This window comes from Phyllostomus discolor, chromosome 6 (assembly GCF_004126475.2).
Source record: "Phyllostomus discolor isolate MPI-MPIP mPhyDis1 chromosome 6, mPhyDis1.pri.v3, whole genome shotgun sequence".
Taxonomy (NCBI): Eukaryota; Metazoa; Chordata; class Mammalia; order Chiroptera; family Phyllostomidae; genus Phyllostomus; species Phyllostomus discolor.
In genome coordinates this window covers 89,516,202-89,528,082 of record NC_040908.2, presented here as the reverse complement: position 1 = coordinate 89,528,082, position 11,881 = coordinate 89,516,202, and the positions used below count along the sequence as shown (strand labels likewise).

Here is an 11,881-nt window from a genome sequence, read left to right as displayed (position 1 = left end):
CTGTTAATTTGATTTTTTTTAAAAAAGTATTTACAAACCCTATGATCTCACTTACATGTGGAATCTAATGAATAAAATAAACTAATGAACAAAATAGAAACAGAGTGATGGATACATGGAATAGGCTAACAGCTGTCAGAAGGGAGAGGGAAGGGGGAACTGAATGAAAGAAGGTGAAGGGATTAGCCAAAGAACATATATGTATAACCCACAGACACAGCCAACTGTAGTGGCCAGAGGGGAGGTGGAGTGGGGTCTGAGAGTAGGGGGGCAAAGGGGGTGAAATGGAGGCATCTGCAATAGTGTCAACAATAAAAATAAAGAAAAAAATAAAATGGGACTACTAGATCTCCCCCTCCTCCAAAAAGGTATTATTTGTAAGTACAGATCTGGGTGACAATTGTGTTCATCATTACTGGGGTATCATTGTTTTCATGCTTGCTCAAAGAAGAAAACCTTTTTTAAAAAAAGTTCTGATATACTAAAGGTATATAATAATCTTTTCAAGTTTTAGAGACATAGGTAATTTGAAGAATTATGATGAACAACCATAACTATGTAAAGATTTATGGTAGAAACTAACCAATGGGTAGTATTAAATGGGATATATATCCACATGTGAAGAAGGAACTAATGCTTTTCCCTCTTAAATTTTAGTATAGGCCCTACCCCAACTGAAGTTTTGCCTTTAGTTTTAGTAGCAGTTAACAGACACATTTCCAAATTCTTTTTAGCCCTTTAGGAGCTTTGCCCATTTTGGTTGGTAGTGGAGAAGGTAGAACCTCAAAATTCAATGTTTAACATCATCCATGTCCTAACTGAAAGCCTGTCTAGGAGTTATTTCTACAGAAAATAAGGTATTGAAGAAAATAAGCATTAAACCTATCCTAAAGATGTCATTTTATGCAGTCAAGATGTGAACTTTATTATTACAAATTATTAAATCCTAATGACTTTGGAATGTGATGTTTTTAATTGTAATTAAACTTTGAATTTTCTAATTTGTTTAAATTTTATTTATATGACACACGAAATGACTGCTGTTAAGAGTTCTGTTTCATCCTCTGAATAGTTTCTGTTCTTATTCATGGGTACAATGCCTTATCTTTCTAAAATATTAATAATACTTTTTGAAGACTTCTTTTTCTCCTTGCATTGGTTTATTAATTTTAGCTCTTAACTATTTATTTTTTTTATATTTTATTTATTTATTTTTAGAGAGGGAAGGGAGGGAGATAGAGACAGAGACAGAGAGAGAGAGAGAGAGAGAGAGAGAGAGAGAGAGAGAGAGAGAGAGAGAGAGAGAGAGAAACATCAATGTGCGGTTGCTGGGGGTTATGGCCTGCAACCCAGGAATGTACCCTGGCTGGGAATCGAACCTGGGACACTTTGGTTCCCAGCCCGCGCTCAATCCACTGAGCTACGCCAGCCAGGGTAATTTTAGCTCTTAACTATTAAGTTAAAGGATTTCCTGAAATGTTCGGTGGTCTTTGGCTATTCTTTTATATTTGAGTAAGCCTGATTAGAAGCAATGAGTGCATGGAAGGGCTTATTAACTGGCAGGTTTCACTGAAGTGCCAGTGGGGAGGGAGGTTGTGACCTGCCATCTGTTGGACAGCTGCTTAAATGCGGTTATATCCAGGTCTTAGGGCAGTCAGCTTCCCTGGAGGTTAATTTTCCAGGTTTTTTTCTGTGGGAGCCTGAGCTGTATATATCCCTGGCTGTTTCAGCTTTAGGAAAAAAATGAGAGACCTCAGAGCCTCATTGTTCTGTATATATACCTCACAAAAATTAAAAACAATTAAAAAATTTGGTAAAATACACATAAAATTTACCATTTAAACCTTTATAAGTATATAGTTCAGTGGCATTAAATATTCACATTGTTGTGCAACCAATCTTCAGAACTCTTTTCATCTTGCAAAACTGAAACCTTATACCCATTAAACAATAACTGCCCATGGCCCACTTCCTTCAGCCCCTGGCAACCACCATTCCACTTTCACCGTGATTTCGACTACCCTAAGTATTTCATATAAGTAGAATCATACATTATTGTTGTTTTTTCTTTTTTTGGGGGGGGCACTGGCCTCTTTCACTTAGTATAATGTCCTCAAGGTTCATTCACATTGTTGCATTGTCAGAACTTCTTTTCTTTTTAAGGCAGAATAATATTCCATTGCATGTTTCTATCACATTTTGTTTATCCATCTTTTCTGGATGAACACTTAGGTTGCTTGTACCTTTTGGCAATTGTGAATAATGCCGCTATGAACACGGGTATACAAATATCTTTTCCAGACCCTGCTTTCAACTCTTTGTGTATATATTCAGAAGCAGAATTGCTGTATTATGTGGTAGCTCTGTTTTTAATTTTTTTGTAGATGTATATATACTTTAATATAACCTCCCCTCATTGAGCTTTACACCACATCTAGTGATACGGAGTGTCGAAATTATCTAGTTCACGCCCTCTACCCCGCAAAACCTTCTTTTGTAGAGGGTGGGCAGTGGTTGGGGGTAGTCATGTGGAGATGGAAAGGGTATTTGAGGGCCCAAACTCCATGTGAATTTTGAACCTAATCTCCCCGTTTTCCTTGCCACAAGTCTGTCCTCACCTCCTTCCACTGTATACCTGTAAATCCTGTACGATAATGTGCCAAAAAGCCATCCATTGGAAGCAAATTAGCCAAGAATGTTTCCTTTAATTCGTTATTTTTAGTTGTCATTTTGTCTTCATAATAGCATTTTAAAGCAAATTCAGTACGAGTCTGCTCTAGTTACCTGCAGTATACAGTCAGAGAGCACCCCGCCCCCCCCAAAAAAGGGAAAAAACCTTATTCCAGGGAGGTACCCTGCAGTGGATGAAAATCAGAAGTTACGAAATAGTTTCTTCATTTTTGGGTAAATCCCCTTGGCTCCATGCGCTGAAGTATGGGAAACGAGTCTTAACAGTCATAATTCACAGATCGCGGTGCGCGGTGTGCGAGCGGTGAGCGCGCACTCACGCTTCGCCGTGCTAAACCACGCACAGGCCTGAGGAGCCCTTTAGAGTTAACGAGTTCTGACGTCACCATAGTAACAGTTAGCAGCGCGGAAGCACCAGTTTAAAGAGCCGCAGCGCTCCAGATAATACTCAACTCCGCCTTCTTCCTCAAATCGCTCCGCCTCCGTTTCCTCCGCACAGCTCCGCTACGCCCCTAGGTGTGCAAGTCACCAATCCCAAATCCCTTTTTCCTTGCCCTCATTGGCGGGTGACCGGGGTTAAAAGCTCGGGGGCGGGCTTCTGGCTTTGCGCGTGCGCTCCTGTTCTTTTTCCCCACGCTGGTTCCGCGTCCTCTACTCTGGCCGTAAGCAACTCGCGTGTGGAGCTGTCTGGGCTGCCACAGCTTCAGCCTCTACCGCCACCTCAGCCTCGGTCTCCGCGATGGGCAAAGCTGCCGACTCTCGAGATGCAGGAGCCCGGCTCGATCCAGTGCAGAGCTTCAACCGCTGGAAGAAGAAACACAGCCATAAGCAGAGTAAAAAGAAGCAGTTGAGGAAGCAGCTGAAGAAGCCCGAATGGCAGGTTGAGCGCGAAACTATCAGCCGCCTCCTGCAGAGCTACGGGAAGGTGAGGCCAGCCTAGGGAGGGGACGCGGTGCAGCGGCCGATGCACGTGGGGTGGCGAGTGGGATGGCCGGCAGCTAGGCTGTGTGTCGCTGCGGTGCTGAGCTGCGTAGGGGGGGGGGCGGACCGGTCAGTGGGGACAAGGCCAGGGGAGTCAGCTGTAGTCCACTGGACTGGTGAAGGGAGTGGAGTTACCTATAGGTGGTCTGCTCGGTACCACAACCCAGGCCTCTGGGAAGTCCTGGCTGCTCTTCTGCTCACCACACTGTTCTTGATAAAATAGTAGAAATGCAATCATACTTAAGGGTAGGGAGATTAATGCTGTAATAGTTCTAGTAATGTGCATAATAATACTAACGACAATAACGGCAATAATGACACCTGCATTTTAAGCCACTTAGCATGTGCTTAACATTATTTGATTTGATCTGAGATATGGGTTTTATTTCTGTTTTACAGATGAAAACATTGAGGCTCTGAGAGGATAAGAAACTTGTCCTCCTAAGCTTAGTAGGTGATGTGGAATTGGAACTGAGACCTATGTGTTTCTGATTCCAGAGTCTTCGCTTTTAACCTTTATGCTAGACTTGTGTGCCTCGACTTTACCCATCTTCCTTCCTTTGCTTATCTCATTTTTTCTGTTTGCTTTATATTCCCACCCAAGAATTGGCATACAAAAACTGGACTCCTGGTCCGTTTCTAGTAGGTACCATCCTACCTCATAGCTGATATTCTTAGATGAGCTTTCCAGTAGTTAGTGTTTTGATCTCTTGACCTCTTTCCCCCTCAGGCTCCTTGGGGCAGTCAGTACCTGTATTTTCCTCCCTTGCACTCCCTATATCTCTTGACTTTTATCCACCTCACACAGCCTCTCAGTGATACCCCCTTCTAGTGCAGCATAATCAGGGATTTAACATGTGGAACATTTCTGGCATTAAAGTCATGATGTGTTATGCAGGTATAGCTTTTCTTGAAATTCTTTGATCACCAGTAAGGTTAGATAGAGCTTAGAGTTTGTTTTGGCTTTTGAGTTAGGATGATAACAGTCTAATCCTAGATTTTGCTTAGAGTGACTGGGCAAGTTAGTGTGTTGGCTTTCCCCTTTTTGTCTTTAAAAGCTATAATAATATTTACCTTTTAAATTGTGCAGAGTTAGTAGGAGCACATGCAAAGCATTCTGCACAATGCTTGACACATAACTATTGCATGTATTAGCTGCTTCATTATTACTACTGCTGCTATATACATAGCACTTCAAGAAGCCACTGTAAAGTAAATTATCATGAAATTGTACAGTGTCCTGTAGAAGTAACTCCTGCTTGAATGTGGTTGGTAGGTTAATAATATAGGCATAATAATTTATAGTTTTAATTTGAACATTTCACCTAAAATGTCATATGGTGTGCTTCAGTGTGATGTTGTCATGACCTCAGAATTATATGCTTATGATTTGGTAGTAAAAAGGGGTGTTATTTGTGCCAGATCCTGTATTTTTGACTCTTCATCAAAAACTGGAATTGTTAGGAGGTATAGTATAGCGTCAGCTTTTCCTTCTTCCCACTATGTTCTCTGGTATAATCCCAAGGTTTATTCATTTGGACCAATAGCTCCTTCTTTTTGTGTTCTTCCCAGACCTCTTCTGGATTTGTATCCTTTTATTCTGGCTTTCTTGAATGTATTTACCTGCATCATAGGATATCTTAGCTGCCAAAAGTCCAAAACTGAGTTCATTATCTTGTCTTTCTAAATTCACAGTTCTGTGTATTAGTTCCTTATTGCCACTGTAACAATTTACCACAAACTCAGTGGCTTAAAACAACAGAAATTTCTTCTGTCACTGTTCTGGAAGAGAAGTCTGAAACCAGTTTCACTGGGCTGAGATTTCACTGAGTTTCACTGAGTGTGAGCAGGGGTACACTTGCTCTGTAGGCTCTAAGGGACAGTTTCTTGGTGCTTCTAGCTTCTAGGGGCTGTCTGCATTCCTTGGCTTGTGGCTACATCACTTCAATCTCTGCCTCCTTGGACACTTTGCCTTCTCCTGTTCTGTGTCAAATATACTTTTGCCATTTTTTAATAAGCACACTTCTGGGACCAACCAGATAATTGAGGACAGTCTTTAAATCTCAAGATCATTAATCACATGAGCAAAGTCACTTTTGCCATATAAGGTGGAATTCACAGTTCTAGGGGTTAGGATATGGATGTATTTGGGGACTGTTATTTAGCCTTGCACATCCTAGCCTACTATCTAAGCACACTGCTAAGCTAGAGACCTAGGAGTAATCCTAGAGACTTCCCTTTCACCACTCATATCCCATCAGTCACACTGGTGATCTGTTCTGCTCCTTAATTTTTTCAAATGCTTCTCCATCCCCACTGCTGTGCACTAGTTCAGGCCCCATTGTTTTCTTGCCTGGTTATTACAGTAGCTATTGCTTATAATAAGGGCCAGCAAACTTTCTGTAAAGGACCAGATAGTAAATGATGTCAGCTTTTCAGGTCAGGAGAGTGGACCTTCTCAACTCTGACACTGTAACACAAAAGCTGCCATGTAAATACTAAACAAATGGGTGTACACTAGTTGTGTTCCAGCAAAACTTCAATTACTAAAACAGGTGGCTGATGTGATTTGTCCTTTAGGCCTTATCTCTCTCTAATCTGTCCTCCATATTGCTGCCAGAATGATTTTTTCCAAGATGAATATCAGGTCACTTAACTTCTGATCAAAACTTTTCCTTGGCTCACAATTGCTTTCAGGAAAATGGTCAAACAAATTAATGTCAGCATACTCTAGTCCACTGGAAGAGTAAGTTATTTGTGGTCAGGCAGACCTGGTTTAAATCTCAGTTTGAGTATTGACTTAGCAACATTTCATAATGTTCTTGAGCCTCAATTTCTTCATTCAGCAGAAATTATTAACCACCAAAGGTGCTGTAAGTCTTAAATGAGATAATGTATGTAAAGCAAACAGTCTGTGATAGGCATACCTGAAAGAACAGCTTGAAGTTTTGTGAATTGCTGTGTTTCTTGACATGTCTTTTCCTAGTACTTGATGTTCTCACTGTAGTGAGGACCCCCTTCCTCCACGCTGGGGACACCTACTTGCCCATCAAGATTTAAACTTCTCTTCCTGCCCTCTGCAGGTAGAATTAGGTCTGTTATGGTTCTGTAGCATTTTGTATATACCTTTATTATAGTATGCATCACCAGACTGTGATGATTGGCTTCTTTGTTAGCTCTCCCACTAGACCATGAGCCTCTGAAAGTCAGAGACCATTCATGCATTCATCTGTCTTTTCCCCAGACACTGGTCATACAGTGCCTGTCTTTGAGTAGGTGCTCAGTTGGTGTTTAGATGTTGTTTGGTGCATAGTGACCTTTTCCAGATGGGTTTATTCTAGTTGATAACATTGGTCCCTTCTTTTTGTGTCTTGTTTTAAATTACTAAATTTACTAAGCTTTTTTAATATGTTGACTTACCAGATCTTCAAAACAAACAACCTTGTGAGATTGTTTCCATTATACAGGTGGAGAAACTTCTAGGCCCAATGAGGTTCAATAATTTGTGCAAGGTTAAACAGCAAGTGAAAAAGTTAATGAAAAGCTCTAACCTAGGTACTTTAAATCTGATGCCAGACCTCCAAAGCACTATCCTTATTGTGTTGCAGTGTACAAATATTTACATCTTTTCAGTCTTTTCGCTAAGTTGAAAGATGATTTTTTTCCCTTAGATATTGTTCTGTTTTAGTTTTTTAAATCTTAGAAATATTTTCTTAAGACCTTGTTGAGGAAAAAATGCAGAGTGTAATCCAGGGCTAGGAATACCAGAGTACATCAAAGAAGATTCGTTATTCTCTAGGTAACTAAGGGGCAGACCTTCACTGTATGGCTCCCAGCATTTATGTATAAGACTTTTTTTTTTTTGGTATAAGACTTATTACAGCACTGTAATACACAGGTGGTGCTCAGTATCTTCACTGAGCAATTTGATTTAGAAACATTTTGAAGCAGTTTGACAGGTACTTGTTGAGGTCTAGGTACATGTAGATGAAATAAAACTTGTCTGTGTCCCTAGCAAGGTAGGTGGGATAGCTACATTTTGACAAGTGTTGTAAGAAATAATGCACAGTGCTGTGGTATTAGAGGGTGGTGTAATTGGGGGGCGGGGGAAGGTTGTTATTCTGTACAGCGCCCTCTTTTGGCCAGATGAATTAGAAAAATGTGTTTCTTCTGGGCACCTGTCCTCCTGGTGGTTGTAGCCTCAAGCCTGGCTGATGGAGCTGAATGTGGGTTGGATTTCAGCCCCATACCTCAGCCTTACCAGAGGCCTTTGTGTAGTGTGCAAACTGTCCATTCACTGGTTTGTGGTAGTCATGAGTGGAACTAGCTCTTGAATGATGTATTCTCCAGTAAAAAATATTGGCAAGGACATTCAAGGAGGAGGGAGCAACATGAAGAAATACAAAAAGATGTGAAAATACATGATGTCTTATGAAAGGGGAACTATTCTTTGGAGTGTGGTTCGTGCTCCTGGATTGGCTTCAGATGAGGTTGGAGAAGAGGATTGGAGGTGGACTGTGATTGGTTTAGGAGGCTGTTGTAGATAGAATAATGGCCTCCTAAGATGTCACCAGAACCTATGAATAAGTTACATGTTATGGGGTAATTAACGTTGCTAATCAGTTGACCTTAAAATAGGGTGATTGATCTGGGTTATCTAGGTAGGCCTAATGTAATCAATCACCTAAGGATCCTTAAATGTGAAGGAGGGAGGCAGAAGAGTCAGTGTCAGAGTGCTGTGAAAGGAGAGAGACTTGCCCGTTCATTGCTTTCTGGCTTTGAAGATGGAAAGGGGCCATAAGCAAGGCAAGTGGGCAGCCTCTAGAAACTGGAAAAAGCAAGGGAATGGATTGTCTACTAGAGTCACTAGATAGAATGTGGCCCTGAAAACACCTTGATTTTAGCTGAGTGAGACTCATTTTGGACTTGTCTTCCGTAATTGTAGGTTAATAAATTTATGTTGGTTTAAGCCAACTGTTTATGGTAATTTGGTATAGCAACAATGGGAAATTTATAGAGGCTGTGGTCAGAGGCTGTATCTGGAAGTAATGAAGTGTTTCAGGGGCGGGGGAGGGGCAGTTAGAGAACATATCCAAGCTATAAATGGTCTGGAGGCCAAGAAACTAGGTAGGAGATTCTCGGCAGAGTCTAGGTCTAGGGTCGTCTGACAGGCAGATGCCAAGATGGGATGAAGTGAGTTGGAGAGTTATGCGGGGGGGGGGGGGGGGGGGGGGGGTTGGATTTCTGAACATGAAAGAAAGGGAACAGAAATAGGTAAGGAAAGGAGAGAGGATGGAAGGAGGAACAGGGAGAAAGTGTCTCAGGTTGCAGCACAGTTCGAAGAAAGCTTCAGGTGGTACGAGCCAAAGTTGCCCATTGGAGGAATTTCCTGTCCCCGGAATGGGCCTGTAGCCCTAGTGCTGCTGTGTTCAGTCATTGGGAGCAGGCCCAGGGAGCATGGTGTTTTCAGTGGTGGACCTAGGCAGTGACTGCTGGTTTTGTCAGTCTCCTGTCCGCCTCACAGTGGGTGATGAGTTTCTAAGGCCACCACAGAAAGGGTGTGTTCTGGAGTGACTAATGGAGAGGTGGGGACTAAATAAAGCTCTGAGAGATGTTGAGCAAACTCTTCACTGTTGCTGAATGACTTAAACTCTCTGTATCTGAGATTGGTTTAAATTTATATCATAATCAGCTGTGCTATGTAATCAGCTGTGCTCTGTAATCCAGGTTTGTTTTTTCTTAATAAGAATTTTGGTATAATTTGAAGAAGATTGCTTTTCATCACTGATTGCAATAGGTGGAACATTCTAGGTTTTATATTTTTTTCTCCTGCTTTTGGATGTAAAAGCATTTATTCATTTTTGTGAGAAAGAAGAGAGTTGTAAGAAGTATATAGGCATACCTCAGAGACACTGCAGGTTCATTCCAACCATCACTATAAAGCAAGCTGTAATCTTGTTGCTCGTGGACGGCCTTGCCTTCAGTTTGTTAAAAATGCAACATCTGTGAAGCTCAGTAGAGTGAAGCACAATAAAATGAGATGTACCTGTAATAAGAGAGTTGTTAAGTGATAATTCACCATATTCTTCACTCTTTCTCCTCTGACTTACTCACCAATGTTCGTAGTCTTTAACAGGTACCACCACTGAAACATCCATTCTTTGACTTCAGAAGAATGCTACAGATTTTTACGGGGAGTGTGAAGGTTGGAAAGACAAGAGTGATTTTTCTAAGAAAAGCAAGGGATGAAGGGAATGGGAAAGAGAGTGTTATTTTGTTTGTAGGAACCAAAGCTGTCTTCTGTTGTGGTTTCTAAGTATTCTTGGAAATATAATTGAGAGTCTTCTAGAACCAGGTCAGCAAACCTTTTCTGTAAAGGGCCAGTCAATACAGGCATATCTTGGTTTATTGCGCTTCACAGGTGTTCCTTTTTTACAAACTGAAGGCAAGATCCTCCATGAGCAAAAAGACTTCTTCCCTTTATTGCAATACCCATTCTATTGTAGTATTCTAGAACTGAACCTGAAGTGTCTTTGAGGTATGCCTGTACTAGGTGTGGTCCATACCCTCTCTGTCACAACTACATAGACAATACATAAATGAATGGTTGTAGCTGTGCTCCAGTAAAACCATTTACAGAAATAGGCACCAAATTGGATTGGACCCTTGGGCCATACTTTGCTGACCCTTGTTCTAGAGCATTAGCAAAGTAAAAATGTCCTTTGGTTTTTTTGGTGACTTCTTTGTAAGGCTGTAGTTTATAGATTTACATTGGTGGCTGAGAGAGTGCTGGAACAGTATTCTTCCAGACTCCCCCTCAAGGTTAATGGACTTTAGAAAGGTGTGCAGTGTTTCATTTGAATAGTCCCTTTGCCTGTATCTCTGGGAGGGATTCAAGAGTGTGTTGCCTGTCCAGCTTCTGTAAGCTTTCCATTCTCTGAAAACAGCTTTTTAGCTGTTAATAGCACATGTGCCAGGGTGGACCATATGTACTGCACCTAATTTTAGTGTCCTTTGGAAGATTATTTTCTAAATGAGATAATTTTCTTCTAATGCTAGTACACTGATTCTGTCTTCTCTCCAATTTTATCTGGAATGATTTGTAGGGATTTAGGTAATGTTTTAATGTTTGTGATTTCAGCATTGGGGGCCAGAGAGTAATGCTGTGTGGGCTATAGCAAAAATCTTGGGAAAGAAGATGTGTAGACTATAAAATGAAATACAAGCTGTCATCCCTTACTGCCTGGAGTATAATTTAAATAAATGAACCTTATGAATGCAGCCTCCCCCTTTTGTGAATCATGAATAATTTGGCAGCCGGTTCCAGATTTGAACAGTAGTTTTGCTTTCAGCATCTGTAGTAAAATAATTCTCCTGAAGAGACAAAATGAAATTCAGAAAATTGGGTTGATGCCAATAAGGAACATCAATAATACACATAGATAATGTGAAGTTGAAGGACACAGGGTTACTTACTGTGGCTTCAGAGCATGACAGAGACATTTCCCTGGTTATTATTAAATAATACCCCTCCTTCAACATATTCCCAAATGCGTAGTTGTCAGGTTGGATTTCGCATACCACTGACTTATGGTTAAACTTTGAAAGGATTGTGCTAACACCATAGGATTTTCCAACTAACTTAAATCTATTCTCCAAAGTGTGTAAATAGAACTATTCTCACTATGGTCTGTGGTTTATAGTCATTTTACCTCTTATTTTTTGAACTGACACTCCTTGAAGGATGGGCTGAAAGTAGATTTTCTTCCTAAAATTGATGTGGTGATGACTGTGATGACTGTTTACTGTGTTAACATTTTAGAGGTGTAGGATGTTCAAGGTATTATATATGTATTGAGTGAACGAAGGCTTTTTTTTTGGTTATTTGAAATTTTTACAAACTTATATTTTGGGTAACAACTTCCTCAAGGCATGTTTCCTTTCAAAAAGAATAATGGTTTTCAGTTAGAGTTGATGATTGAATTTAATCCTGTAGTACCAACAGTGAGCTAGGCCAAAAAAAAAAGTTGTTATGAAACAAATGAGTTATGTAGTATGTTATTTTGTCTTATCTGACATAGTCCCCTTTTTCTTTTCAGATAAATGTAAATGAAATTACGAGATTTTCAGATTTCCCCTTATCTAAGAAAACATTGAAAGGTAGGTAAACTATGATCTTGGGACATATTGGATTTTTTGATGCTGGTTTTTG

At 40.6% G+C, this 11,881-nt stretch overlaps 1 protein-coding gene across 1 annotated transcript in view; it reads left to right on the top strand.

The window, feature by feature from the left end:
• The first annotated feature begins 3,306 nt into the window (after nucleotides 1–3,306).
• DDX10 (DEAD-box helicase 10) overlaps nucleotides 3,307–11,881 on the top strand; it is a 62,645-nt gene continuing 54,070 nt past the window's right edge. Inside the window, exons 1-2 of the mRNA XM_028514857.2 lie at nucleotides 3,307–3,613; nucleotides 11,769–11,829. Of these exons, the coding sequence (XP_028370658.2) occupies nucleotides 3,428–3,613; nucleotides 11,769–11,829 (247 nt within the window). The 5' untranslated portion in view covers nucleotides 3,307–3,427. The remainder of the gene's footprint in view (nucleotides 3,614–11,768; nucleotides 11,830–11,881) is intronic.